This window comes from Microcaecilia unicolor, chromosome 2 (genome assembly GCF_901765095.1).
Source record: "Microcaecilia unicolor chromosome 2, aMicUni1.1, whole genome shotgun sequence".
Lineage (NCBI taxonomy): Eukaryota > Metazoa > Chordata > Amphibia > Gymnophiona > Siphonopidae > Microcaecilia > Microcaecilia unicolor.
The window spans coordinates 41718356-41745690 of NC_044032.1; the positions used below are offsets into that span (position 1 = coordinate 41718356).

A 27335-nucleotide genomic window follows, 5' to 3' on the forward strand; every position below is an offset into this window, starting at 1 on the left:
TTTTTCATTATACTGAAATTAATAATTGCTGTTTCACTAACATGTGGTTATAGCTTGCATGATTATATAGCTGCATAGTAGTCTGAGTTGAAAGATTATTGGTCCACCTGTATCCTAATTAGTAATTTGGAAAATTTAGCTTAGAGTTAAGAAAAAGACAAGACATGCTGTGATAATACAAGAAAGATTTACATTAACTCTGTTGGCATCAAAGAACTGACATCATTTGTCTCCTTTTTCAGGTTCATGACAGACCACAGAAACATTCGTCTCTTCACTATGACCCTGACCTCCAAAAAGACTTCACCAGTGACACCTTAAAACCAAAGCACCAGCAGAAAAACAACCAGCACCACCTTGACTGGTCCGTAAGTTCAGATACTTTGTCCACTGCCCAAACCAACCAGGATGCAGCTAGTGGCATCAAAAATAACACATCTGAATTATCGAGCTCCTTTGCTAAGTCACAAGCCAAGAAATCCGGAGGGGGCAGCACTTGGGGTCAGTCATCTAACAATACTAAGGAGCTTGCGCCTTGTACTACTGTTTCATCGCCAAATATTATCACTGTAACAACAGAACACAGTAATCAGCTGGAATGCAATGGGCACTCAACCACAGGGAACAAAGAAGGACCGAAGGAGCCCCCTGTGCCACCTGCTGGAAATATAAAGAAGAAGTCTAGCAAGAAAGACTTAAACCAAACCATCCTAAACACAGACTTGGAATGGATTAAAACTGCTCAAAGAGTGCTTGAGACAATAGCGCATGATAATATGGAAGGAAAAAGGGAATGTTATTCAACAGGTAATACGTTAGAGACATTAACCATTAGACAGAATGTAAGCTCTGTAAATAGTTCAGAAAACGATTCAAGTCGTGTACGGATTACAATCCCAATAAAGACTTCAACTGTAGATCCACCTGGCCATAAAAGAAAAAAAAGGCAGTCTTCCAAGGCTAATGTAGATAAAATTGTCCAAGAGAAAAACCTTACTCCTGGACTACAGATAAGCACTGAAGTAGCTAACAGGATGACCTTACATCCAGATGGGAACAAAAAAGATGTTAGAGCCATAAAGCAGAGTAAAGCTATTGAGGATGCATCCCCATCAAAAACACTTGAAAGCAATAGAAGTGCTGACAAATCTCTCTTGAGTAATGGACCTAGACTTAGGAAATCGGCATCTCTTCTGACAGCTCTAGTATCAACGGATCTTTCTGCACCAGGTAAAGCACCTGAAATAGGGCACCCCAAATTGGCAGCTAAACGGAGATGGACATATAGCAAGCCTAAAATTACCAACACTTCCCAGGAGAATTCTGTAATGACAACTGAGAAGATGGTGGTGGAGCCCCCTTCAGCCTATCCCATAACACCAGCAAGCCCATTGTATACTAATACAGACAGCCTTACAGTGATTACACCAGTAAAGAAAAAAAGGGGACGACCAAAGAAGCAACCTTTACTCACTGTCGAGACAATTCATGAGGGAACATCCACCAGCCCTGTCAGCCCAATCAATCGAGAATTTCCTGGTACAAATAAAAGAAAAGGTAATCGGAATCTGGCAACTCTGGTCCAGATGGTAGCAGTGGAAGAAAAACCCGCAAATGAATTAAAGTTTCACAAAAAAGTTGGAAAGCTTGGTGTTTTAGACAAGAAAACTATCAAGACCATAAACAAGATGAAAACTGTCAAGCGAAAGAATATTTTAAACCAAATTCTGTCTTGCTCCAGCAACACAGCCTTGAACTCAAAAACACAGCCACAATCCAATGCCGTAGCAACTGCAACAACAACAATTGATGCTAGATTAGGTAAACAGATCAATGTCAGTAAGAGAGGAACTATCTACATCGGCAAAAAACGGGGTAGAAAGCCAAGAGCAGAGCAGCAGCCCCAACCAGAAGAACCTAAGGTAGCCATCAAGCAGTCAAGGCCTGTTTCCAACCAGCCAGAAAACCCAGCAGTGCCTTCCAACTTGCACTCACCTGTGGCATCTTCACCAGCAGCTAGTCAACCTGTTGTAACACAGTTAGTAGGGTCTAATGGAAGCCTTAGCCCTGCTAGCACTGACACACATTTTTCAGAATTAAAAACTATGCCAAATCTTCAGCCAATCAGTGCTCTTCCAACAAAAACCCATAAAGGACTACATAGTAGTACTTGGAAATTGTCTCCACCCAGATTAATGGCTAATTCACCTTCCCATCTGTGTGAGCTGGGCTCTTTAAAGGAGGTCACGCTGTCACCAGTGAGCGAGTCTCACAGTGAAGAAACTATACCGAGTGACAGTGGCATCGGTACCGACAATAATAGCACTTCCGATCAGGCAGAAAAAAGTTCTGAATCACGCAGGAGGTACTCTTTTGATTTCTGTACGTTAGATAATCCAGAGGTCATGCCATCTGACACCAGCACAAAGAGCAAGCATGGTCACCTGCAGAAGCATCTCATAGTGGACAGCTTTCTCTCTCATGAGAATGTCAAAAAGCCAAAGCACAAGAGGAAAAGAAAAAGTCTGCAGAACAGAGACGACCTGCAGTTTCTTGCAGATCTTGAGGAACTCATCAACAAGTTTCAAGTTTTCAGAATTTCCCACAGGAATTATACATTTTACCATGAAAATCCATATCCTAGCATCTTTAGAGTAAATTTTGATCACTATTACCCTGTGCCATATATCCAGTATGACCCGTTGCTCTATCTGCGCAGGACCTCTGACATGAAGTCTAAGAAGAAGCGTGGTAGACCTGCCAAAACCAATGACACCATGACAAAGGTGCCTTTTTTACAAGGGTTTGGATACCCTATCCCCAGTGGGAGTTACTATGCACCCTATGGAATGCCTTACACATCTATGCCTATGATGAACCTTGGATATTATGGTCAGTACCCACCTCCTCTGTATCTCTCTCACACGTTAGGAGCAGCCTCTCCATTTATGAGGCCAACAGTACCCCCTCCTCAGTTTCATGCAAGCTCCCATATGAAAATGTCTGCTACTGCTAAGCATAAAGCAAAACATGGCGTACATCTGCAAGCACCTGTGGGGATGGGTCTAGGAGACATACAGTCCTCACTGTCTCCTGCAAAAGTTGGAGGAGCTAGTCTGTCTAGTGGTCGGCTTCACAAAAGGAAACATAAACATAAGCACAAGCATAAGGATGATCGGGTACTAGGAAGTCATGAAGACTTTCCTGGTCTATTTGCTGGAAAGTCCACTGGTTTCTCCAGCCACATAATAAATGAAAAGTTAGGTGGTTTAGACAAAGATCTGCCCTTACTAAGTGAGAAAAGCAAATATAAAGAGAAACAGAAGCACCAGCATTGTGAAACTGGACATAAAGGCTCAAAGAATAATTTTGAGGTTGATACGTTGTCTACCTTGTCACTTTCTGATAACCAGCAATGGATGCAGATGAAAGATAAGCCTGACATAAGCCATGAATCCGCAGATTCTAGTCTGAAAAGGTACGCTAGTAATCATGAAGGCTCTGTTAGGTCAGAATCTGTGGATGTGTTTGGTGAAATGAATTCTTTAGGTGATAAGAGGGACTCTGATGTTCATGGAAGTAAAAGAAGGAACTTTGAAGGTTTTGGTACATACAGAGAAAAGGACATTCAAGCATTCAAAGTGAATAAAAGGGACAGAAGTACCTGTGACTCTGCTTCAGGTAGGCTTAATATTTTTTTTATATCATTATCGAAGGTCTGGTTTTATGTAACAAACTAGGCCTCGTTTACTAATGTGCATTAAGGGCTTCTTTTAAAAAGCAGCGCTGCCAATTCTCACTGCGGCAAATGAGAGGAAGCCCATTCAATTCCTGTGGGCTTCCTCTCACTTGCCGCACAGGAATCGCTAGCGCGGCTTTGTAAGAGAAGTCCTAAGACAAGCCCAGCTATTCTGAGTCAAGCCTATTAACTATGCCCTTAAATTAATGCACATTAACTTGAATTAACGCAAACTAATATACGAAGCTCTATGTTGAAAGATAGCTTCTGTGTTCTTCCTTAAAATCCAAAGTGTTGCTTTGCGAAAAGATCTGATATAATTTCAACTGTTAATATATTATCCCTCAACTCACTTTAAAAATATGTTCTTGTTTTAACAATGTATAGGGGCCCTTTTTCTAAACTGTGTTAGGTGCAATGGTGTACCATGGGATGTGCTCAGACATTCTGTTGTATCTACCAAATTAAAGGGCCTGTTTACTAAGCCACGCTAGCGTTTTTAGCGTGCGCTAAACGCTAGGGTCGCCCTTATGTTCCTATGGGCGACTTAGCATTTAGCACATCCTAATCCTTATCGCGCACTAAAGAGTCCTTTTACAAAGGCGCACTGAAAAATGGCTTACGGTAGTGTAGGCATGGGTTTTGGGGGCGCGCAGATGCATTTTTCAATGCGTCTGCAAAAAAATGCATCTTTTTTTTTTTTTTTTGCCGAAAATGGACAGCCGGCAAAATCAAAATTGCCGTGCGTCCATTTTGGGTCTGAGACCTTACCGCCAGCCATAGACCTGGCGGTAATGACCTATGCGCATCAGATGCCACTTGGTGCACCTCCGCTACGCGCGGCAGAAAATAAAAATGATGTTTCAGACGTGCGTAGCGGATGTGCGCCAAAATTGAAATTACCGCAAGGACCACGCAGTAACTGGGTGGTAACTCCAATTTGTCACGCGTAGGAGCCTACACAGCTTAGTAAAAGGAGCCCTAAAAATGCTCATAGCGCCGCTTAGCAAACAGGGCCCTAACAGTGCTAAAGATATTAAAAAATATATTTTTCAGGGGGTGGAGAATAAGTGTTCCTCGGTAATTTATCAGCACAGCTACATTACTATATGCTAACTTGTTGGCAGTAAAAAAAATGTTAATAGTCGCACATAATGGCAACATTAGTTCATGGTCATTAATACAAAAAATACAAAAAGGACATTTTCACTGCAGCAGTAAGAATGGCCTTAGTGTACAGGAAAAAAAAAAACACAGAGCACACTAAGGACACTTTTTGCCACAGATTAGTAAAAGGGCCCCATAGTTTCTAGCATTAAATTAAAAAAAAAAAATCATCCCCCAGATTTCTGCAGAAATCTATGGGAAATCCACAAGCATCGTTACGCAAGACAGCATCATCATATAGATGCGTTTCTAAGTTGTCCACAGTTTGACAGTGGGAATATGCTGCTCTTTAACAGTCTGCTGTAACTGAATTGAGTAGATTTTATCAAAGCAGTAGTTCATTGAAAAACAGAACGGATGATGACAGACTGGCGGCGATATTTTGTCGCATGTCTTCAGTAACAACTTGCATTTTTATTTAAGCCTATTAAGTATCACTTAGATTTCTTCAGTTGTGTCCTGACTGCAGTAGAGTTGAGAAAAAAATTGATTATCAATTTTTATCCAGTCTCCTTTTAAACAAGTTAGCTGTTTTTTTAACCAAGCTTACTATATTACTTTCCTATAATTTTTCCCTGGAAAGCAGTACATGGATGCCAACATGTTTAAAATTTCACCCCCTGTCAAAGAGGGAAACGAGTGGAAAGAGATGAAAAACTGAAGATTATATCTGAAAAAAAAAAAGGGTATCATAATTCTTAATTATAATTGATTTTTTTTCCTTAAAGGCTGCTTTTTATTAAAATAAGCAGATACCACAGTGAGATTAGTTAATGTTTTGAAAGAAAATTAATTGAATTAGCACACTTGCTGGTCTAATGACTAACTTTTGTACGCCTTTAATTCGAAATTAAAAACCTCTTTGGCTTTTCCATACCATTATGTGATCACTTTTAATTAAAAATGCCAGTGAAATTTCAATTATACTTAAAAGGATTCTTTACTCATAAGAACATAAAAAGGAGAGAAATATTCTGTTTAGTATCTGGCATGGAATCATATAAATGTGATGTAAAAAAAAAAAATAACTGTTTTACAATGCGGTATTACCCAACTGGTATTACCCAATGAATCAAAGTGACCGTACAGTACAGGTTCCTAACCGGCACTTAACCGAATAAAGACAACCAAACAGCAGCGCGATCCAAGGAAGGAAAAACACAGCAAGAGTATATCTAAATGTCAACTTTAATGGAAACAAGACCCAACCTGGCCAAGTTTCGGAAGAACCTTCGTCAGGGATCACATAGCTTTCCACAATACATTCATAGATTCAATGTATGTACTGCAGTTCCTACATAGAAAAAGCTCTGGTCCAGTTCCAAAAGTCAATAACCACCAAGTTGGTTCCAAAACTCAGACAGGTTGGGTCCTGTTTCCATTAAAGTTGACATTTGGATAAACTCTTGCAGTGTTTGTCCTTCCTTTATTTATTAGGATTTATTTACCGCCTTTTTGAAGGAATTCACTCAAGGTGGTGTACAATAAGAATAAATTAAAAATGAGCAATAGACAATTACAGCAGTAAAAATAACAATAAAAAAGTATGGCGTGAAGGGGCATAATCGAACGGAAACGTCTATCTCCATGGGCGTTTATCTCCGAGAACGGGTCCGTGAAGGGGCGGACCGAACTGTATTTTCGCAAAAAATAGACGTCCATGTTTTATTCGACAATTTGTGAGGTGGGCGTTTTTATTTTTCAGCGATAACGGAAAATGAAAGCGCCCAGCTCAAAAACGAATAACTCCAAGACATTTATTCGTGGGAGGGGCCAGGATTCGTAGTGCACTGGTCCCCCTCACATGCCAGGACACCCTAGGGGGCACTTCTACAAAAACAAAAAAAAAGGTAAAAGAGCTCCCAGGTGCATAGCACCCTTCCCTTGTGTGTTGAGCCCCCCAAATCCCCCTCAAAACCCACTGCCCACAAGTCTACACCATTACTATAGCCCTAAGGGGTGAAGGGGGGCACCTACATGTGGGTACAGTGGATTTGGGGGGGCGGTTTGGAGGACTCCCATTTACCAGCACAAGTGTAACAGGTGGGGGGGGGGGGGAATGGGCCTGGGTCCACCTGCCTGAAGTCCACTGCACCCCCTAATAACTGCTCCAGTGACCTGCATACTGCTGCCAGGGAGGTGGGTATGACATTTGAGGGTGAAAATAAAAAGTTGTGAAACGGCATATTTTGTGGTGGGAGGGGGTTTGTGACCACTGGGGGAGTCAGGGGAGGTCATCCCCGATTCCCTCCAGTGGTCATCTGGTCATTTAGGGCACTTTTTGGGGCCTTATTCGTGGAAAAACAGGGTCCAGGAAAAGTGCCCTAAATTCTCGCTAAAAACGCATATTTTTCTTCCATTATCGGCGAAAGGCGCCCATCTCTGATCGCCCGATAACCATGCCCCAGTTCCGCCTTCACCACGCCTTCGACACGCCCCCATCAACTTTGTCCACATCCGCGACGGAGTGCAGTTGAAAACGTCCAAATTCGGCTTTTGATTATACCGCTTTATTCGTTTTTGGGAGATAAACGTCTATCTCCCGATTTGGGTCACAATATAGGCGTTTTTCTCTTTCGATTATAAGCAGGACAGTATACTACTTACAATACTCTTGCTGTGTTTGTCCTTCCTTGGATCGCTGCTGCTGCTGCTGTTTGGGTGTTTGTTCTGCTTCTGCAGTAGACTGTCTTCTGTTTCTGCTTACTGCATAAAGATCCTATTTATATGGTTACCCTGGCTGAATACTTAACCCTTGGCCGATTAAGTGCTGAATATTAGCACTTAACCAGCCAAGGAGGTCTTTTACTAAAGATTAGCTTGAGTTATTTGCAGTAGGGCCCATAGGAATAAAATGGAGCCTGCTGCAAATAACTCAAGCTAACCTTTAGTAAAAGACCCCCATCTGCTGACGCTGCCTCCAGAATGCTCCCAAAATAGCTGGTTTTCAGTTTGGCGCTAACCACTGATATTGAACTAACTAGTTAAGGGCTGCTGAAAATTAATGGTTAACCCCGAACAGGTGATTTAACTGGCAAGAGCTCTTTCTAGCCGGTTAAATCGCTTTGAATATCGACCTGACACTTTTTTAAGGCTGCCATTAGGGGATCCTTTTATTCTGTGCACACGGTGACAGAAGTTTTGGGAGAATAGGAGTACATTTTGGCCACAAACCTTAAATAAATTACTTGCGCACCAGCTTCAAGGGTATCCCTGAGCCCCAATATTTGAGAGGTCCACTTTGTGTGGAGTGTATTTAGGCAACTTTAAATAGCAAATATTTCATTTGTAGGCACACCCAAATAGCTATTTACTATAATCTCTTTTCCATCCTCAGAATGGATAAATCAACTCCTTCCCCAACCTTCTAAGCCTCACAGTTACATGCTTTGTTGAGTTGAATTTTTATGGGGTTTCCTAGAATTTCATGGTAGTTCTTTCCACTGTGCTCTGCTTAGATTTGAATAGATTTATATCTTAAGTCAGACTGGTGAACACATTTCTGCTTTTTCATCTATCTACACTGCAACTGTTTTATTGTTGATTTAATGGTGTGACATCATCATATCATTATTATATTTTGTAACAGACCATTAAAGACACTGCTGATCCTGTTTTAAGGCAGTAATTTGTCTTCATCACTTCAAAACTTGGCAGCAGCTAGTTGACTGTAGTAGGATTTTGTGCTTAAGGGCTGAAAGATTAAGATTATTTTTCCCTCACAGAAACAGAAAAGTTCTAAGGGCCCTTTTATGAAAGGGTTGCCACAAACTCGGAACTACCACTGGACCACAGGAGCTCTTACTGCCACCTCAGTGTTTTTCTACTGTTCAACTTCAGCTCCTACTGATACTAGGTTTTAGATCAAGGACAAAGATATAGATAGATAGATAGATAGATAGATAGATAGATAAGTATAAAATCATAAATTTACCATATGTTATAATGTTGTAAGTTTTTATTTTGAAGCTTAAGTTGGAGTCAATACATTTTCACTGACTCTGACTGAATCCACCCGAAATTCCTTCCAGCTCCGACTCCACAGCCCTGGTTTTCAGGCCACTGCCCCAACCATTAGGCTACTCCTCCAGACAAAATCTTCACATGACAGTTAAAATGTTTCAGATCCCAGCACTCAACTTCTTATAAAATTTATAGGCACTACCAGGGGCGTATCTGAACTGCGGCGGTAGGGGGGGCCAGGGCCAGAGAGGGGGGGCACATTATAGCCCCCCCCCCGCCGCCGCCGCCGCCGCCGCCGCCATTGCCGATCCCCCTCCCCCCAGCCGCTGCCATTGCTAACCCTCCCCCTCCGTTGCTCGCCTACCTTCGCTGGCGGGGGACCCCAACCCCCGCCAGCCGAGGTCCGCGTCCTCCTGCCGCTGCCGGCTGCCTTTGGTCCTTTAATTCTTCCATTGAAGCTGGCGCCGACGAAAAAGTTTCTTTTGAATCTGACGTCGCTGCACGTTGCACGTTGTACGTGCAGGACGTCAGACTCAGAAACAATTTCTGAGTCTGACGTCCTGCACGTACAACGTGCAGCGACGTCAGACTCAAAAGAAACTTTCGTCGGCGCCAGCTTCAATGGAAGAATTAAAGGACCAAAGGCAGCCGGCAGCGGCAGGAGGACGCGGACCTCGGCTGGCGGGGGTTGGGGTCCCCCGCCAGCGAAGGTAGGCGAGCAACGGAGGGGGAGGGTTGGCAGCGGTAGGGGGGGTCCAGGGCGAAATCTGCGGGGGCCCAGGCCCCTGAGGCCCCACGCAGATACGCCCCTGGGCACTACTATGTAAAAAGTCTGATTGTAGTCCCTCTGTACAGCTCACTACATTTTGAGACGAGACGATGTGCCTTGAGGACAGTGATGCCAGTTCTTTAGATTGCCCCTACACATGAAATTAAGATTAGAAGAGAATCTACTTCAGGACAGTCTGTGTCAAGTAGGGTGATGTTCATAGCACTGTAGGCAGTTTCCTTTTCAGGGTAATTTATATGTCCATACCTTGGATTAAATCAAACCAGATGATCTTGGTTTTACCCTATTACCTCCCTGTAGCACTCTTTCCCTTATCCCTGCTCTATTGCCTGTAGAAACCTATTCTGTTTTTCTTTTTCTTTTCTGGTTTGAACTTATTTTTTTAGTACTTGTAAACTGCAGAGATATTTGATGATTTGCAGTACATCAAGAACTAATAATCATAAACATATGTATATATATATTGCCATCCCAGACAAGTTATTGGAATCTTGATCTGCTGCACATTGACCCCTCTGTTTCCTGATCTCTTCGTGACAGGCAATATAAGTACCTATATACATAAGCATTGCCGTACTGGGACAGACCAAAGGTCCATCAAGCCCAGTGTCCCATCTTCAACAGTGGCCAATCCAGGTCATAAGTACTTGGTGAGATCCCAAAACAGTAAATAGATTCTATGTCTCTTATCCCAGGAATAAGAAGTGGATATTTACCAGATCCACATTAATAACAATTTATGGACTTTTTTTCAGGATCTTGTCAAAAGTTTTGTAAACCCTGATATGCTAACCACTTTTGTCACATAATCTGGCAATGAATTCCGAGCTTAATTATACATCAACCCCCGTAGGATTATATATAGCACAACCGAAATTGCGCACACGAATCCAGTTGTATTCTGGATTTACGTGCACAGTTTAATTACTTAAGACAATCTGTGCTGATAATTGCCACTTAACAAGCATTACTGACACTAATTGGCATTATTTAGAATTTACACACAAGGTTTACTAGGTGTATTCTGTAAAGTGGTGTGTGTAAATTCTAATGTGTGCTGCCAAAAAGGGGGCATGGCCATGGATGTGAAATGGGTGGACCATGAGCATTCTGAAAACCTACGCGCACAGTTAAAGAATATATCTGCTGCACTTCTAACTTAGGCGCTGGTATTTACACCAAGTTTTACTTGGCGTAAATGGATGTGCCTAGAGTTAGACACAGGAATGGTTGCTAGGCGTATTCTATAAACCGTGCCTAAATCTAGGTCCAGTTTTCAGAATACAGCGGGGCAGAAATATTTTCGGCACCGATTTTTCAGGCGCCCTATATAGAATCTAGTCCTAAGTGAAGAAATATTTTCTATGATTTATTTAAATGCAGTACTTAGTAACTTCATTGCATGTCCCCTATTCCTTGTTGTGTTGGAAAGAGTAAACAAGTGATTCACATCTACCCAATCCACTCTACTCATGATTTTATAGACCTCTATCATATCTCACCTCGGCCGTCTCTTCTCTAAGTCGGAGTGCTACCTCTTTAGTCTTTCATTATAGGGGAGTTATTCCATCCCTTTAATCATTTTTGTTGCCCTTCTCTGTACCTTTTCTAATACAGTACATCTTTTTTGAGATGCAGTGACCAGAATTGCAGACAATATTTGAGGTGTAGTTGCCCCATGGAGTGTTGTAGTGGCATTATAATGTTCTCTTCTTTTATACTCCATTCCTTTCCTAATAATTCCTAATGCATCGTGCTTTTTATAGGTGGTGACTCCTAGTGTAGGAACCTTGCATCATGCAGGTATATTTTGGTTTGCTCTTCCCTACATGCATCACTTTGCACTTGTTCACATTCAATTTCATCTGCCATTTGGATGCCTAGTCTCCCCTTCTTATAAGGTCTTGTAATTTCCCATAGTCCTTTTGTGATTTAATAACTTTGAATAACTTTGTGTCATCAGCAAATTTGATCACCTCACTTCTTATTCCTCAGTGGATTTTCCGAAGCCCACCCTAATAATGGCTTATGGACTTTTCTTTTAGGAAATTAACCATACTTTCAGTTTTGTATTTTATCAGTGCACAATGGAACATTGCCTCCTGTTCCATGACATATTAGATTTGGTATTCTACAAAGAGGTTGACATCCCAGAATACCAGGATAGCAGTATTGAAATAACACCCCTATCATGGGCAGACGAATTTCTAATTAACTTTTCTCTAAGTGACCACCTGAAACAAGTGGTACCTCCCAGAGTTTGGAAAGAGATCAGAGACATGAAAAAGCTGACTGCTGAGACTTTCCTAGGGGCCTTGGACTATTCACACGTGGATGAAAAGACAACTACAGTGTCAGAGCAGGTTGATGTTTGGAATACACATGTCACTAAGAATCTAGAGAAAATGGCACCACTGAAAAAAGATCTTATGACCTACTCACAAATGCTCATCTTTCTTTTCTCCAAAACTTGATACCCTTAAGCGCAAAGGACAGAATCTGGAAAGGAGATGGAATAAATCTCACCTGGATGAGGACAGGCTGAATTGTAGGAAATACATTGCAGAGTACCGCCAAGCCTTAGCAGCAGCCAACATAAACAATATTTCTCTCAGTGCATTGAACAGGCTGCCAATTCAACCAAGTACCTGTTCAGCTTAGTAAACAGCCTGTTGCATCCCCTGCAACAGAACCGGCCTACCCAGTCAAAACTGAACTGCAGCGATTTTGCTGCATACTTTGCCAACAAAATCAGAAGTCTTCACTAGGATTTACAGACAGTCCCACACAGTCTCCAGATAGCTTACCATGTGCACACAAACTCACCCCCTCCTGACACAGACATATGGACTCTTTTAACCAGATAAGAGTGGGGCCTTGACAAAATCCTAAGAGGCCTTCAACCAACTACCTGCTCCCTCAACCCCTGCCCATCAAAGATAGTGCAGCAGGCAAGCAGGGGCCTTATAGAAAGCGCCTCAAAAATCATGGACACCTTCCCTTCTAATGGGCAACTACTAACAGCATTTTTAAAAAGGCAGTGATGTGTCCTTTGCTAAAGAAGAACAACCTTGACCAGGTCAAGCTTGAAAGTTATCGGCCATTATCTATCATCCCATCTCTAGGAAAACTTATAGAACAGTCAGTGTTCAACTCAGTGACTGGCTAGTAGAGAAACTGGCTAGATCCATATCAATCTGGTTGACCTTAACAGAAACCGAGACTGGAGATTTTCCTTGGTGTTAGTACTGCTGGATTTCTCAGCAGCTTTTGACACTGTGGATCACGATATCATGCTATCATGTCTTCTGAAACAGGTATTTGCTTGGTTCAGATCCTATCTATAAGCAGCACCTCATTGCCATCATGGGCATTGACCTGTGAGGTACCACAAGGATCGATACTGTCACCCATTCTGTTCAATATCTACCTCAAGCAGCTAGCTGAGCTGATTCAGTCAATTGACACTCAGGTCTACATCTAGGTGGATGACATGCATCTACTCACACCCATTGAACCTGACTTAACACAAGACTACCTCTACTTCAGAAAGCAAGTGAAAGCTTGGCTCTTCACACAGGCCTTTAATGTAAAAAGTAACTAACTTGCTAGTCACACACACATATGGAGAGACACTGGCTGCATATACTGTAGCAGGACATGTTTACCCACTTCTACCCTAGCTGAGATAATATTCAAGCACCTTTCTGATGTGTGCAACTTTCCTAAATTAGTCTTCCTATTTTTCAACTCCTGTGGCTCTGTATTTTCTATCTATATGTTCCACCTTTGCTTATACCTTATACTGTCTATTAAAATATTTTATTACATATTGTGTTGACACTGTATTGTAGCATACTATGCAGTACCTTGTATTGTCATTTGAATATTTTTATTGTTGTGTCTATTGCCTGTCTTTGACTTATTCTGTCTGTACACTACCTTGAGTGAGTTCCTTCAAAAAGGCAGTAAATAAATTCTAATAAATAGATAAAACAATGTACCAGATTAGTAAGGCAAGACTTCTCTTGGCTATATCTATATTAGCTTTGTCCCATCAAACCATTCTAATATATATGTTCGGTAATTTTGTACTTTATTATGGCCTATACCATTTTGCCTGGCTCGAAAATCAGACTCACCAAACTATAGTTTCCTGGGCCAACCCTGGAACTGTTTTTGAATATTGGCATTATATTAGCCACCTAACAGTTGAGGTAGAACGCTTGGTTTTAAAGATATGTTACAATGTAAGCAATAGAGAGACTCCTTGTTTGGCTAGTTGGTGCTAACCTCCCTTAATCCCCTCACATTCTTTGTACGTTGCCCGCAATAGGAGGTGCTGGAATTAGTCATCAGGCAGAGTCCTGTATATGTATGCATTGTGAAGCCCAGGGACCACCCCTGGAACTGCTGTGCTCTAAGTGATTGCTTAGTCTACCTGATAGATAAGTCAGCTCTGGGAAAGAAACCCATTCATTACTATAAAGAATGTGCTAGAAATATAGAAACATAGTTATTTATTTAATTTATTTTATTGTGTGTTAATTTAATTTTATATTATTTATGACATTTGTACCCCACATTATTCCATACAAGCTCAGGTTCATTGTGGCTTACACTCAAGAAGAGCATAAAAAATATGATAGTCAGATAATTGTAACATTTAACATATTAGGATTAATTGTGTGTTTGTCATAAAGCTAGGCTAGAGTATTGGGTATGTTAAAACATATAAGAGAGACAGAAACATTAGTTTATTGTCTTTTGATAAGATATGGACTTAATAGTAAAGCCTTTAGTAATTTACGGAATTTATCTCAGATAATCTTCTAAGTACCTTAATTGCTTTGGTAGAGAATACCAAAGTTTGGTACTCTGATAAGTGAACCCTGTGACAAGGATTGATTTATAATATGATGAAAGATAAAGACCATGGTGACAGTAAGTTCTCGCACAGCAAATTTTTTTTTATGGCCGCACCTTAATGATAACATTAACATACAAGCATGTATTGACAAAATAGAAAATAGCCCTTTTTCACGCCGTGCAAGAAATGGACTTAGTGCAGTGGTTCCCAAACCTGGTCCTGGAGGCACCCCAGCCAGTCAGGTTTTCAGGATATCCACAATGACTATTTATGGGAGAGATTTGCATGCACTGCCTCCACTGTATGCAAATCTCTCTCATGAATATTTATTGTGGATATCTTGAAAACCTGACTGGCTGAGGTGCCTCCAGGACCAGGTTTGGGAACCACTGGCAGCGCATGGAAAGACCCACATAAAGATCTGCTAAGTCCATTTCTTACTGCAGCTTAGTAAAAGGACCCCTTATTTTATGATTTATCTATCAGCAGCATCCGTAAAATAGTAAAGATTAAGAGAACATACATTGGTGATAGAACTAATGAAATGATTTTCTAATATGTACCAGCTTGTTCCTTTGTAGGTTTCAAGGTAATCATTTCATCCTTTAAACACACTTGAAAAAAAAAACCCTTCAACATGCCCCGGTGTATTAATAGATATCAACACAAAGTGCTTTTGTCCTTAAGCTCTAAGAATAACGCAATCTGCCATCTCTTCAACACCCACCTCATGCAGTTACCTTGGAATTAGTCATCAGCTTCAAATTTGTGTAGAAAGTGAAGATACTACTAATTCAGGTGTTACTCATTTCTGAACCTGAGACATTAAGAAATATATCCTGTGTTAACTGGAGAGTGTTTCAGTGCCACCTGATATGCAGAAGCTGAGATTCCTATTCACCAAGGAGAAGAGAGGATGTATGCAAAATCTTCCACAGGCTACTGAACAGGGCTCGCTAACCCTCCATTGGCCTGCATATCAATCATGAGGAAAACTCTCCAGTCAGTCATTTTACATGGAGTGGTTAATGCAGTGGGCCGAGAACCAAGGGAGCTGGATTTGATTCCCCCCTATAGCTCCTTATGACCCTGGACAAGTCACTTAGGACTAGATTCTAAATGGCGCTCAAAAATGACAATGAAAAAAAATCCACTCAGAGTACTATTCTATAAATGGCGCTCCGTGTTGGGCACTGTTTATAGAATAGCACTTAGAGCCAATTTCCATGCCAGACTTTTGGTCGTGAGGATTTACACCAACTGAAACTTGGTGTAAATCAACTGCTGTCTGTCGTGGGGACGACCAAAGTTCATGGGGCGTGTCGGAAGTGTAGCGAAGGTGGGACTTGGGCGTGCCTAATACATGGGCGTTAATGGAAAAAAGAAGGGCGTCCCTGATGAGCACTTGGGCGACTTTACTTGGTCCATTTATTTTACGACCAAGCCTCAAAAAGGGGCCTGAACTGACCAGATGACCACTGGAGGGAATCGGGGATGACCTCCCCTTACTCCCCCAGTGGTCACCAACCCCCTCCCACCCTAAAAAAAACTTTTTAAATATTTTTTTGCCAGCCTCTATGCCAGCCTCAAATGCCATACCCAGCTCCATCACAGTAGTATTCAGGTCCTTGGAGTAGTTTTAGTGGGTGCAGTGCACTTCAGGCAGGCGGACCCAGGCCCATCCCCCCCACACCTGTTACACTTGTGGTGGTAAATGTGAGCCCTTCAAAACCCACCTGAAATCCACTGTACTCACATGTAGGCTATGGTAGTGGTGTATAGTTGTGGGGAGTGGGTTTCGGGGGGGGGGGTGGGCTCAGCACACAAGGTAAGGGAGCTATGTACCTGGGAGCAATTTGTGAAGTCCACTGCAGTGCCCCCCTAGGGTGCCCGGTTGGTGTCCTGGGGGGGTGGGCTCAGCACACAAGGTAAGGGAGCTATGTACCTGGGAGCAATTTGTGAAGTCCACTGCAGTGCCCCCCTAGGGTGCCCGGTTGGTGTCCTGGCATGTCAGGGGGACCAATGCACTACGAATGCAGGCTCCTCCCACAATCAAATGGCTTGGATTTGGTCATTTCTGAGATGGGCGTCCTCGGTTTCCATTATGGCCGAAAATCAGGGCCGACCATCTCTAAGGTCGACCTTGATTTCTCGATTTGGGCGTCCCCGACCCTAATATTGAAACGAAAGATGGACACCCATTTTGTTTCGATAATATGGGTTTCCCCGCCTCTTCGCCGGGACGTCCTCAGGAAAACTTGGGCGCCCCTTGCGATTATGCCCCTCCAAGTACCACCAGAGCAAGCACGTTTCCAGAGGTGGCATTTTCACCATCATTTAGACAAATAGGGTAATTTTATCAAGTAGTAACTAAATCGGAAAAATTGGGTTTGAAAACTTCAAATCATTTATATAAATCGAAAAAATTGGTTTTCAAACCATTTATAGAATCCATTTATAGAACTTCACACAATACATTCCATACATATAAAGGGCTTAGAGAATCAATTAAACAAAAGACACCTCAAATACTCCCAATATGGGACCATAGATATTACTATAAAGAACCCTCTACCATGTTGGTAATCCTGTTGCTATTACTCATGTTGAAGACTCAGGGGAAAAAAAGAATCAGTGTAAAAAAACTCCTAATAGGAGAAAACAACTGATTCTAAAAAATCCCCTACCCCATCAATCCAAATAGATCCCCAATGCAGGAGTATATGTGTAAAAACTGAAAGGGTTATGCAAAATTTCAATTCAATTCCAATAACAACAAAAAAAGCAAATTTGCCAACACTTATCTTAAGAGGAGAACAATCACACTTTCCAAAAATACTAGGACTAGGGGGCATGCGATGAAACTACAGTGTAGTAAATTTAAAACAAATCAGAGAAAATGTTTCTTCACCCAACGCGTAATTAAACTCTGGAATTTGTTTCTGGAGAACGTGGTGAAGGCGGTTAGCTTAGCAGAGTTTAAAAAGGGGTTAGACAGTTTCCTAAAGGACAAGTCCATAAACCACTAGTAAATGGACTTGGGGAAAAATCCACAATTCCAGGAATAACATGTATAGAATGTTTGTACGTTTAGGAAGCTTGCCAGGTGCCCTTGGCCTGGATTGGCCGCTGTTGTGGACAGGATGCTGGGCTCGATGGACCCTTGGTCTTTTCCCAGTATGGCATTACTTATGTACTTTTGTAGTACTGTCTCACTTTTCCACAGTCTCATTCAATGGCATCACTCCAACAGTCATTACTACTGAAGGCCCGCCAGCTCCATGATGACTGGAATAGACTGTTTCCCTGCAGTCCAACTGGAAGACATGCCGCTTTAAACACCCAACAAGGGTTCTTGTTTTACAAATTTCCTTGCTGCTTCAGGACGGAGCCATATGTATAACTTTTCAACCTTCATAAACATGAAACTACTACTACTACTACTCATCATTTCTATAGCGCTACTAGACGTACGCAGCGCTGTACATCTGAACATGAAGAGACAGTCCCTGCTCGACAGACAAACAGGACAAGGGAAGGGAGTGGAGGAGTGGCCTAGTGGTTAGAGTGGTGGACTTTGGTCCTGGGGAACTGGGTTCGATTCCCACTGCAGGCACAGGCAGCGCCTTGTGACTCTGGGCAAGTCTCACTTAACCCTCCATTGCCCCAGGTACAAATAAGTACCTAAGCCACATTGAGCCTGCCATAAGTGGGAAAGCGTGGGGTACAAATTAAAAAAAAAAAGTGAGGATGATGAAATAAGGGTTCTGAACAAGTGAATAAGGGCTAGGAGTTAAAAGCAGCATCAAAAAGGTGGGCTTTTAGCTTAGATTTGAAGACGGCCAGAGATGGAGCTTGACATACCGGCTCAGGAAGTCTATTCCAGGCATATGGTGCAGCAAGATAAAAGGAACGGAGTCTGGAGTTAGCAGTGGAGGAGATGGCTGCGGGATTAAAAGACACCATCAATCCAACAGCACCAATCAACTGAAAGAAAAAAAAAATAATGTTATCAAGTCATTTTGTGTGTATGAGGCCCTATAAGTGCGTAAATGGTCTGTGATAAAATTCCAGCTGGCATAACCATTGATGGTGCACACTTTAAAAGTAGGCATGACATGTACAAGAGTTGAGTTTAGGTAACGTGGACAGATTTTGCAATTATGCCTATTGATTATAAAATGCACTCGTATACACATGCACTTAATCTAGGCATGGGCATTTACACCTATGTTTCAATATAAAATAACATGTAACCCGCTTAAAGTAGGTACTGCCTTACAAAAATACCTATTAAATGCTAGGAATCTGCATTTGTTAGCATTTGGCTTGTTAACACACCTTAAAAGTTGTTCTGTGCGTAAAATCAATTTAACGTGTTAACCTACAAATCAACGTACCTACAATTGATTACCACATGTTAAAAAGTTCTAATTCACACTAACATAATTTTGAAAAACCAAGATATGGATAACAACCAGCAAAATTTTCATAGAGAGAGGCAGTTAATTACAGGATTCAGTAAGGGCATTCACCCAACCTACAACTGCACTTACTGCAGAGTAATGAATCTTTTATTGTAACTATATAGGAACGTGCTGGGAACGTCCCAACAGTCAGCAGAAGAAGGGCAATTCTATCAATTAGGTGCCTATTACTCGCTCTACTTTACAAAATTGTTGTGTTTACACACGCATGTGTTAGGCACAATCCTATAAAATTGGCATACTAGTCACATGGCATATAACAGCAAATGGGCTGTACCAGAGGTCGGGGCATGGGCATATCGTGGGCGTTCTGCCTAGCACGCACTTACCTTGTAGAATAGTATCAGATGCGCACATTGGAAAATGCTGTCCTGCCAGGCTTTTACCCAACCACCAGACTCACTCAGGACCAACCTGTCTGTCCCTTCCTTTCCTTTCCCTCCAGAGGAGCACTTCCATGAGCTGCTGCCTCTGGGTTAACCCTTTCTACCCACCACTCCTCACAATTAATGCTTTTATTGGTAAAAACTTCCTCTTTATTCAGCCTAAGTTATTGGGCCTCACCAGTATATCCCCTCTCTTCACGGGTCCTAGTAGGGGTAACAGCAACCAAAGACCATGTGCTTACTAATACCATCACTTTTATCATCTTTCAACTCCATCCCAACTATGACACCCATTGTCACTCTTTCTTCCCTAAACCTCCCTCTGGGCTGGGCTCTCTCACCCTCCTGCTCATGTTGTTCTCCCTCCCCCCCCCCCCCCTCCGGTAAATCTGGAGAGTTCCACATCAGGTCTAGTAATTCCCTGAGGACATTTCCAAACAACTTACCAGGGGATTACATGGGTATAGATTTAAGTACCGTGGTTGGCATTTGTATTCAGTCCTGACTGTGATGTTTAAATGTCAGTGGGTGTATTTTTAACGTGTTGATTTCAATTGTCAGTTGAAGAGGAGAGCCAGTTGGCTTACTTCCATGTATGTGGGTTTATATGTAGATGCTTTTCAAAATATTAAATGGATAAAAAAATTCAAGAAAAAAATGCAGAGAACTTAGGATGAGGAAAGGCCCCTTTTTTCAGTTTGGCGGCACTTATCTAGTGATGGCGTTTCTCAGGGTTTCGCACAATTAAGACTGTTGCTGTTATTTTCGGCATTTGTGCAGACGCTTGTTTACATTTTAAAATTTCTGTATTGTTTGTTAAGGATTTGTCTGCAGTATTCATTATAGAATTTGGAACAGTTTTTGACCCCTGATGCAGGTGTACTGCTGCCGAAACACGACCTGTGTTGGGTCTTTTTTGAATAAACAACACATGATTGTCCCAATCTTGACGGTTCTTTTGTGCATTTTTGCTTTGTTTTGTGACGTCTGTAGGATGAACACCTATTTCAGGACAGAATAGTCAATTTCCTGGGAAGTTACAGTTTATTTCGAGCCCGATTTTGAAGCCCAATATAACTCATGGATAAGCAAAATCTTAAATAGCCTCACATGGATACGTACAATTTGTGGTCATTAAAGTCAATTTATGGTGCAAAACAGCGAACATTAAAAGAAAAAAAACCCACAAGAAATAAGTATAAATCCCATTAACATTGGTTAACATTTCTTATGTAAGTCCAGTAAGTAAAGCATTGTGGTCAGCCCTTAGGCAGCTTTGAATTAGTTCTCAGAAATGTAGCATGCAGTTTAAGGATCACTCAGAGCCTCAGTTTCAAGCACAATGAACAATTTACCTTTAACCAGTAGCTTGATCAATTTGTCGGTAATTGCTTTTGTAATCCATATTTGACATCTGTGGGATTAATGCTAATCTGCTTTGAGGATTTTATTTTCAAAGCCATTTAGCTCATGCTTCATCCTTTTACCTTTGGCTCCATGCTTTCATGTAAAAAGCGAGTTAACAGTGCAGCCTAAAATACCACTTAAAAAGAGCTGCAAAGCTCCTGCATGCCATGTTGTGCATTCTCTGGGGCTCCTTTTCAATGTGTTGGTGCCCATGTTAACACTGGCAGCACCTTCTCTTAGGAAGCTGTGCTAAACCCATGAGCTCGGAAGAATGTACTGTTTTGTTTTGACGCGGAGCCTGCTAGTTTTGCTTTTCCATCTTAAGTAGAGTGTGGTAGCCGTGTTAGTCCACTCTTAAGGTTATCAACAGAAGTCAAACAAAATAAAACATGGAAAAGAAAATAAGATGATACCTTTTTTATTGGCCATAACTTAATACATTTCTTGATTAGCTTTCGAAGGTTGCCCTTCTTCGTCAGATCGGAAATAAGCAAATGTGCTAGCTGACAGTGTATAGAAGCTTTTCCATCTGAAATCTAGTTTTCTTGGGGCAATTTTACTAAGGTGAACAAAGCAGTAACACCCTGCCTTAGCATGTAAATCTAACCTTAGCTTGTTATAAAGGTGCCCTAAGATTTATGTGCTAAGATCATAGAATACCAACGCTTGCACCTGTAAATATTACATTAACCCAGTGAATTCTATACGCATGCTCAACAGTATTCTACCCCTCGGGTACTCCGTTCTGTGGATAAATCTCTCTTGTCTGACCCCTTCTCCTCTACTGCTAATTCCAGACTCCGTTCCTTTTATCTCGCTGCACCTCACGCCTGGAATAGACTTCCTGAGCCTGTACGTCTAGCCCCATCTTTGGCCGTTTTCAAATCCAGGCTAAAAGTCCACCTCTTTAACGCTGCTTTTGACACCTAACCCCTACTCACTTGCCCTGTACCCTTTTATCCCCACCTCTTTAATTCCCTTACCTCTTAGTTGTTCTGTTTGCCTGTCCTATTTAAATTATGAGCTCTTTGAGCAGGGACTGTCTTTACATATATGGTGTACAGCGCTGCATATGCCTCGTAGCGCTATAGAAGTGATAAGTAGTAGTAGTAAGCATGCAAGTTGTCGTATAGCACATAAATGCAAGAAGGCGCGCACAGGCTATGGGTGTCTCAAACATTTATACATGTAAGTTATAGAATACTAGGTAACAGAAATGGCCATCCGAGTGTGACACCCCCGATGCTGTAAGAGACCCCCCACGGGCCTCATCCTCCACCAACAGGCAAAACCTCGGATGCACAGCCCGGACTTAATTCCCTACACAGACGAACCCTCTGATAAGCCTTAAAAACAAACCAAACAGAAAGAAACCATAGAAGAGAGATAGCAAGGAATGAGACTGAAGGGCTCACCATCTCCCACCTGCTGGAGACTGAGATTACTGGATCTTTCTCTAGCTGGCAAGGGCTCTTATTGGCTCTCTCTCTAGAGTCACAGTTCTCAGTCTCCACCTGCTGGAAGGCGTGCACAACCCATCAGTCACATTCTGGGCCGGGCCGGAGGGACTAACGGAAAGCAAATTAGCAGGTAAGGCCTAATTTCTCCTTGTGTTACCCTACTTTTATTGCCACCTGTTGGACTCATGTTGCATCCTCTTCTTTTTTTGTTTAGTTATAGAATACTGTCATTTATACACTAAAGTACTACATTTACTTCCCCCGGATTCTATGTATGGTACTTTAAGCTGCGTGCTTAAATTTGGGTATGTGTCCAGTTTGTGCGTGCAACTTAATTATTATTATTTGTTGCATTTGTATCCCACATTTTCCCACCTATTTGCGGGCTCAGTGTGGCTTACAATACATTGTGAATGATGGAAATACAATTTGTTGCAGTACGATTATGGGTTACATTGTGAAGAGTTATGGGAAGACAAAGTCAAAGTCAAAATATCATTTGGGGAATAGAACAATGGAATGTAACAATGGGGAATTGATAGGGCGATAAAACAATAGCAAGAGAACATTAGGGTATAACAATTTTATCTGTGGGTAGAGTTTTAAGTGTGGTGAAAATACGGGGGGAGAGAACTCAGAAGAGAGTGTATTGATGCATTTCTATTAGTGTGTATAGACTCCATGTGTTTTGATCCTTGCAATAGATCTTCTCAAAGAAATGAGTCTTCAATAGTTTGCGGAAGTCGGTTAGTTCGTAGATCGTTTTCAGGATGAATAATGAGCCAATCATTGCCAGTAATTAGGCAATAATCAGTAATTATCATGAGTAATTGGCAATAATTAGAATTTATGCCCACATCTTTTTAGGTGTATTCTATAAAGAGGTACACGTAAATTCTAGTGCATGGAACTGAAAAAGGGGAGTGCCCATGGGAGGAGCATGGGCAATTTGGGGGCATTCCTGCAATTTATGCGCATTGTTATCGAATTAGGTGGGTTTGTGCCTAATTTATGTGTGGGATTTACACCAGGTTTTCATTGGTGTAAATGGTCATGCCTAAATGTAGTCATGGTTCCCGGCACTAAGCACTATTCTATAAACCACACACCTAGCTTTAAGCGCAGTTAATAGAATAACGGTAAGTGCTTTTTTTTGCACTGATATTTTAGGTGCCAGTTATAGAATCTAGTCCTTAGTGTGCACATTTATGCTTACTATTGACATAGTGTAAGTAGGCGCACCTAAATGTAGGTACTGTCACACTGATGGTTCCTGCAAGGCATTAAGCATAAGATAAATGCTTCACCTAACAAGCTGAAGCTTACAGCCAGGGGCGTAGCTAGGTGGGGGCATGGGCCCTCGTAGATTTAGAGCTGGCCCCCTGCTTTCACCCCCGCCACCGCCGACCCTTCCACGCCACAATCAACCCCGCCGCCGCCGTCAGGTACCTTTGCTGGTGGGGGTCCTCAACCCCCACCAGCTGAAGTCCTCTTCCGCACCGGTCTCCGTCGCGTTGCTGATGTGGATTCTGTTTCTGTGAGTCCTGACATCCTGCTTGTAGGAACGTGGAGGATGTCAGGACTCAAAGAAACAGAATCCATATCAGCAAACGCGCCGGACTCGGAGACCGGCGCTGAAGGGGACTTCGGCTGGCGGGGGTTGGGGACCCCTGCCAGCAAAGGTACGTGACGGGGGAGGGTTGGCGGCGGCAGGGGGAGGGGCGGCAGCGCCGGGGGTGTGTGAAAAGAGACGAGAGAGGGGCGTGGTGCCGGGGGGGGGGGGGTTGGCAGCGCTGGGGGGGGGCTAAAATGTGCCCCCGCACCTTGGGCTCTGGACCGCCCTCCCGCCGAAGTCTGGCTACGCCCCTGCTTACCAGGGCCGCCGAGAGGGGGGGGACAGAGGGGACAAAAGTCCCCAGGCCCGGGCCTCCGGGGGGGCCCGGCGCTGCTGCAGTCCGACAGGCCCGCTGTCGCTCCCGGAACTAACCTTTAAGCGCCTCCTTCACCTTTGCAGCAAGCAGGCAGGCCACTCCTTCCTTCTGTGTTCCGCCCTCGCCTGACGTAACGTCCACGAGGACGGGGCACAGAAGGAAGGAGAGGTCTGCCGCTGCTTGCTGCGAAGGTGAGGGAGGCGCTTAAAGGTTAGTTCAGAGGGCCTGGGGGTGGAGAGAGGGCCCGGTAGCGGGTGGAGGGGGCCCGGCGACGTCGGGTAGGGGGGGGGACCCGAGGGCGGTCTTGTTCCGGGCCCGGCCCAGTCTCTCGGCGGCCCTGCTGCTTACAGCAGGATCACTACATATAATCAGTGAGAGAATATATATGAAGCAAATATCCCAGCTGATTGGGTCCTTCCTCCCAGGTCTCTTTATACTCAAGGCAAATAACACAGGAAATCCAATAGAAGTGTTTAGATGCAATCAAGAAACATTAAGGCAATTTCTGCAGCAGGTCCCATTGGAATAAAATGGTCCCTGCTGCAGGTAACTCAAGCTAAGCTTTGGTAAAAGACCCCCTCAAATAGTTCTTTTCTTGGAAACTTCAATTCTTAATGTGACCCTCCCTGAAAATACCGTGCTTAAAGGGTAGGAAGAAGGATTTTCAGGGTGGTCACTAAGGAGACAGAGCTGCTAATGACAGCTGTCACTGGCACATGGAAAAGTGGGAATGACTTATAGTCTTTGTACTCACCACATGTACATTTTTGTATCTCTCGTGTGGTAAATGTAAAACTTTACCACACTTAAGTCAAGCAAATTCTAACGCTATGAAAATAAATTACATGTCAGGGCAAATTATGACTTGTGGAAGGTAGGGCTTCCCGAGCTGGTCAAGGTGACCTCACAGTTAGTTGGGTGCCCATGATATCCACAATGAAAATACATGAGACAGATTTGCTGAGTGTCCAGTGTATGCAGATAGGTCTCATGCATATTCATTGTGAATATCCTGAAAATTCGACTGGCTGTAGGTTACCTGTAACAAGGGAGGTAGAGGATGTCCACTCCAAATTTATGAAGTTGATGAATGTATATATGTTATTTAACAAATTTGTAGCCCAGTCACCATTTTCAGGACAGGCTGGCTCAGGCCTACCTTAGCTTACAGCATAAGGAAACCTACTGCTATAGTGTCCCAGGAGCAATTGTGACCACCTCCGCATCGCTGCTTTCTTTCCTGCTGCAATTCCCATTCGGCCAAGGCTGTCTGCCATCAGCAGCTCTGCTCCTGACGCTTCTGCAGTCTCCCATGGCTTTCACTGTGCATGCTCCGCACCTCAGCTTTGAGGTTGGTCTTCTGCACTCCAAGCTGCCTCCTGCGACTCAACTCCATGGCTCCAACCCCCACAAGAGCAGGATACAGTAGCCGCTGGCTACACTAAAAAAAATAGTAGCGGACTGATCCAAAGTCGTCATTTGATATCCACGGCAGATTTGGCTCTTCCAGGGCAAATATTTCCCTGTTGTGATCTCTGTCCATTTCCCTTAGCTTAGTTGGAAGTGACTATTGTGTTGCTAATGCTAATAGGCAGTCCCTGTGTAAATAACAATTAGCAGTGATTTAGCAGTTGCACAACATGCCATACCATTGTATACCATTCCAAATTCCTTTGCATTAATGAGGATCATAAGCCAATCGGTGCTAATTAAGAAGAAAATAAGTATAATATATGAAGCAAAGCTAGTTAGTGATTTGTATCTGCTTGGTAGTTCTCTCTCCCTCTCCGCAGTTCATCAAACAATAGTCATATTGCGTAGGAACTTCTCTTAATTGAAACTAATTATGAGGTTTCCCTTTCTACTGTGAGCCTCATGTTCAAATCCCATGAAGCTCATTAAATAAGTACACTGGAATCTTTAACACATATTGTAATTTGGTCATGCTAATTAGCACCACATTCTAGTGCCAGGAAGGTTGTTCGACAGCAGCCGCACTATGTAAGGGGACAGTCAGTTGGATTCCGTAGTGTTCTTGGGAGCTAAAGAAGAGCTTTGCACTAGGGATGTGCATGGGCCAAAACTTTTTGTTTCGTCTTCTGTTCATTTGGCCTCCCCCCACAATTTCCTTGTTTATTTTGGTTCATTTTACACATTCTCCTTAATAGAAATTATTTAACATGCACTGAAGCAGGGGTTCTTAACCTTTTCTTTAACTGATCAATGAAGCCCTTACACCCCCTTTCTAAACCATGAGTCCACTAGTGACTACTGACAGTTACATACGTCTGTGTTATATTAAGGGACAGGGAATGGGACTCCAGAATCACTTCCACCTACTCCAAACAACCTCAAATTCACTCCAGGAGATACTGTTTGCAAAAACAACCTTTATTAGGTCTACTTTAAAATAAGGGGGCTGATATTCAGTGGAAGATAACTGAGTAGGAGAGCATCTCTCGCTGACCGGGTGATCCCTAGATTTTCAGCAGCACATAACCAGATGCAGGCAACTCTATTGGGCACCTGCGGTTAGTCATCCAGAGGATGCATGATAGGAGCCTATTCTATAAAAGATAGAATACTTGCATAACTGGATATTAAGGCAACTAACATTTTAAGTGCACGCACATACGCCAGCCGTAAAGAAGATGCCAAGATTTAGGTACCAGGAAGACATAAATGACATGAATTACCTGTATATATGCTCGTATGTACACACATCACTAAAAACTAACCTGTTCAAAAAGGCATACCCCACCGATCCAACTTAAATGCCTGATCCCTGCAACACAACAAAACTAAAGTACGTAATGGACAAAACGCAACTCTTTTGATGTACGTTTCCCTAATGTGGCTATGCCACATGAACTTCATCTTACCACAACATCACTTTGTATCTGTTCTCACCGGAGTCTGCAAACGCCTCTCCGGTACAATGTAAGCCACATTGAGCCTACAAATAGGTGGGAAAATGTGGGATACAAATGTAACAAATAAATAAATGCCAATACTCTGCCTATGTGTTATTCTGTAACATGGCACCTAAATGTGATGGTGCGTGGTTTGTAGGTGGGTGTATACATGAGATTAGTCTGGGTGGAACATGGGCAGGGCACTGAATTATATGCATAA

General features: G+C 42.7%; 1 protein-coding gene across 4 annotated transcripts in view; it reads left to right on the top strand.

Moving 5' to 3' along the window:
* SETBP1 (SET binding protein 1) overlaps positions 1 to 27335 on the top strand; it is a 616780-nt gene that overhangs the window by 515836 nt on the left and 73609 nt on the right. For all 4 annotated transcript variants that reach the window (XM_030192882.1, XM_030192884.1, XM_030192885.1 and 1 more), the window contains exon 4: positions 243 to 3681. In XM_030192882.1, the coding sequence (XP_030048742.1) occupies positions 243 to 3681 (3439 nt within the window). The remainder of the gene's footprint in view (positions 1 to 242; positions 3682 to 27335) is intronic.